At 36.7% G+C, this 3,816-nt stretch overlaps 1 protein-coding gene across 1 annotated transcript; it reads right to left on the bottom strand.

The window, feature by feature from the left end:
• Positions 1-383: 383 nt before the first annotated feature.
• On the bottom strand, positions 384-2,642 carry LOC130948849 (protein ASPARTIC PROTEASE IN GUARD CELL 1-like). Its single transcript, XM_057877724.1, has 2 exons — positions 1,714-2,642; positions 384-1,623 (listed from the first exon to the last, which is right to left on the bottom strand). The coding sequence occupies exons 1-2, from the start codon at positions 2,428-2,430 to the stop codon at positions 841-843; spliced, it is 1,500 nt and encodes a 499-aa protein (XP_057733707.1). The 5' UTR covers positions 2,431-2,642; the 3' UTR covers positions 384-840.
• Between the last annotated feature and the right edge of the window lie 1,174 nt (positions 2,643-3,816).

Genomic DNA, 3,816 nt, shown 5'->3' with positions numbered 1-3,816 from the left:
GATTTTATATTCTTTATTTGCTTAATATTATATAAAATTTATCTATCTTGTACCTTTTTCTAAAATATTTAAAAAATTTTACTAATACTAAGTTTTGGAAAAGTAGAAAACATTATTAAATACAAACATATAAGACTGTCACACGGACGTAAAGGCAGAGATCTAAGACTAATAAACAACGAAGAATTAAATAGAATTAAGAGACAAACATCCATCATTTTCTTCCATCCAAAATACCAAATAGATACCCGCTTATGTCTTATCTCTTTCACGAGCCATGTGAAGTTTAATATCATATCATTTTCATGTTGTTAGCCAGGTGGCATACATGCAAATCCCTTATAATCAGTACCACAAACTATAATAACAAGAATCTACTATCATCCATCAACTATACTAACCATATATCATTAACTTCAATCTTAAGGAAATGGCCTGCACAAATTCGCAAGCACATGGCACCGATGAGAATACATTTCCAGACCCTTTTTTCCTAAGAGATTTAATTTGATCCAAACATGCCCTCCCTTAATTTATGACCCACACCAACCCACAGGCACAACCCTCCTCTCAAATTTATTTAGGTGGGACCCTTCCACCACCCACAAATAAGTAACAAACCCTACAATCCAAGAGGCATGGCCATAGTTACACTTATATCCTTCCCTACAAAATGCCCATAATCATAAAAATCCAAAGCTATCCACATTTCGACATTTCCCCCCTTCTCAACATTTATATTTTATACTACTATATATAATTTTAATTTAATAGTTAATAATAATTTATAACATAATAATATTGCAAGAAATTTAGGGTTATATATGTAAAAAGCCCAATCTAGCACTTGTTCGGTGAGAATCCCACTAAATTGTGAGCGAGATCAAAGCTGACACGTGTCCCCTGTTGTTGTATGTTTCCCATGATAGACATAGACGACGTCGTAGGGGCAAAAGCGAAGCAATAAGTGCCCGACTCGTCGACCGGAATCAAATAATTCTTCGCCGGCAACAGCCACGACTTCCCTCCGCCGAAATGAAACGACACCGTTGGAACATCCACAGACTGCAAAGACGACAAGTCGTAGCACGTGTCGAAGATCGCGAACCCGTTCGTGGTACGCAGGTTCCGAGTCATGCTTCTGAACGCGTCGCGAACCGAGTTGTAGGCCTGAGTCTGGAGCCGAGTCACGGCGGTTCCGCAGTCCACAATGATCCCTCCACTTCCGGACTGGCCCACCGCAAACGTCTCAGGCGGAACGGAGATCATGTGTCCGCCGACGCTGACTCCAGCGAGCTGCACGTAGTAGAAGGTGTCGAGCTTCTGGTTCCTGAGAAGTGCTCCAGTGACCGAGTCAGCGGGTCGAGGCGAGTTGAACTCGAGCGTGGAGCTCTTTGGCGAGTCGCGGTCCACGAGGCAGTAGGAGAAGGACGTTGCCTTGATCTGCGAAGTCAGAGACAAAGGCCCGCCTCCAAGCCCGATCAGACCTGCAGCAGCCACGAACAGGCCCTCGTTATCATGGCCGCAGCCCATTGCAACCTTGGCCACTGATCCGGAGTTGCCAAAAGAAACAGTTTCCGTCATGTATTCACCAACAGTAAAAGAGCCATCGCCATATGAAACCTGTAATGAATCTGAATCAGCTTCTTTCATTTTTTTTCATATCTTTTAAGTAATATTACTCATAAAACAAGATTATTCAAACCCACTCACTTGGTATAAGCACCTGCCGTTGCGACAAGCCGATACGTCTAAGGCCTGACACTGCTGTGCCTGGCAAGTTAGTGGGCTGTAAGAAGATGATAATGTCGGGTCGAAAACCGGGTCGGATTGTTGGTAGCAGTCAGAACAGGGCTTGCACTGAAGCCAGTTAACGTCGCTTCCAGTGTCGAGTGCCATGTAGAAAGGCTTTGAGGGTTGGCCCACGCCGACACGCGTGAAGTACTCGCCGGAGCCCATGCTGGTGCCGGAGGCCACCGGAGTGGATAGGTCTTCGGGTAGGAGTTCTGTTTGGGTGGGGTGAAGGTCCGATTTGGAGATGTTGTTGAGGGCAAAGTGGAGCTTGAAGTTGAGCGCGTCGACTCGGACTGAGTCGCGGGCGAGTCGGGCCAAGACAAGGGACTTGTAGTCTTTGTGCTTGGCATTGAAGAGTGAATCTCTAGTGTGTAGATTAACAGAGAATTGAGACGAAGAAGTGGAAGTTGGGTTGATTTGTGCTTCTTGTTCTTGTTGAAGAGAAGTTTCTAGAAGCTGAGGGTTAAGGGAAAGGACTTGTTGGGCTTGGTGGAGTGAAGCAGAGAGGTCTAGAACGGTGGTGGCGAATTCAGAAGGTGGGGCGCGTGAACAAGTAGGAGTAGGAACAAAAGAAAAAATGGTGAGGGAAAATGCAAAAGTGAGTAGAAGAAACGATGGCTTCAGATTCAAAGCCATTTTCTTTTTTAGTTTGGGGGGTGTGGTGTTGTTTGGGAGTGAAGTGCTTGGATTTATGGGTTTCAAAAGAGCGAGTGAGACATAGAGGGTTAAAGCGAGAGCGAACTTGGTTGTTGAACGAGGGTAATTCTCTATGATGAAAAAGGTAAAGTTAGAACGGGGTTCCGGGAATGCAACTATTTCGGCATCGTAGAACGCAAATTGCAAATTTTGTTTCTATTGCCAAATTGCTATGGTAAAGACGTATTCATGGTATATTTATATTAACATTAAGATCACACTATTTATTATACGATAATTACTCACGTAAAAATAACTAAAATAATAAATGGTATATAAAAAAATAGCGGGAATTTATTTTTCCTATGCACAAATAAATCACTACTGCAGGTGGTAGTTAAATGCATTAACTAGTTTTGTTTAATTAATGTTGGAGTTGGTAGTTGAGAAGAAAAACAGTTTTTTATCCAATAGTACTAATTTTCTTTTTCTAGATTTTGTTAAATATCATTCAAAAAAACTTAGTAACTAAGATATTTTCACAAAGTAACTTTATATTTGGAGTAAATTTTATTTTAGTTTTTAATATTTTATTTAAAATATTTTAATTTTTAATCGTCTTATTTTTATTTTAAAATATTTAAAATAATATTAATATTATTTTATTATCAAATTTTTTATTAATAATTAATAAAATTAATGTATTATTAATAATATTTTGTTAAAATTATTTTTACTCAATTTCTTTTTCTTATTTTTATCCTCTTATTAAGTTTAAATTTTTTTATTTTTTAAAATATTTAAAATAATATTAATATTATTTTATCATCAAATTTTTTATCAACAATTAACAAAATTAATATACTATTAATAATATTTTGTTAAAATTATTTTTATTTAACTTCTTTCTCTTATTTTTATCCTCTTATCAAGTTTAAATTTCATTTTTTTATTTTCTTTTTTATCTCTCTTTTATATTATTAATTCTCCAAAAAAATTTAAAGAGAAAGAAAAAAAAAAGATTTAGACTTATTAAGAGAATAAAAATGAGAGAGGGAATTAAACAAATACAATTTTAATAAAAGTATTATTAATAATACATTAATTTTGTTATGTGTTAGTAATAGATTCGACAGTGGGTTAATAATCATAATATTGATGCTATTTTAAATGTTTTAAAATAAAAATAAGACGATCAAAACCTTAAAAACTAAAATAAGATTTACCTCAAATATTATAGACCAAAATAATAGTTCATCCTTTTCACAAATATTAAAAGATTTTAATGTTTGAAATTATTTGTTCTTGCCTGTGAAATAGATCAGCCTTTGATGATGGATGACTGCCGAACTATCACTTCGGAGACTGAACATCCAATCCTTGATT

The sequence above is a fragment of the Arachis stenosperma genome, chromosome 9 (genome assembly GCF_014773155.1).
Source record: "Arachis stenosperma cultivar V10309 chromosome 9, arast.V10309.gnm1.PFL2, whole genome shotgun sequence".
Classification (NCBI taxonomy): domain Eukaryota; kingdom Viridiplantae; phylum Streptophyta; class Magnoliopsida; order Fabales; family Fabaceae; genus Arachis; species Arachis stenosperma.
Note: the sequence above shows the minus strand (reverse complement) of the source record. Positions and strands in the feature narration are given on the sequence as shown.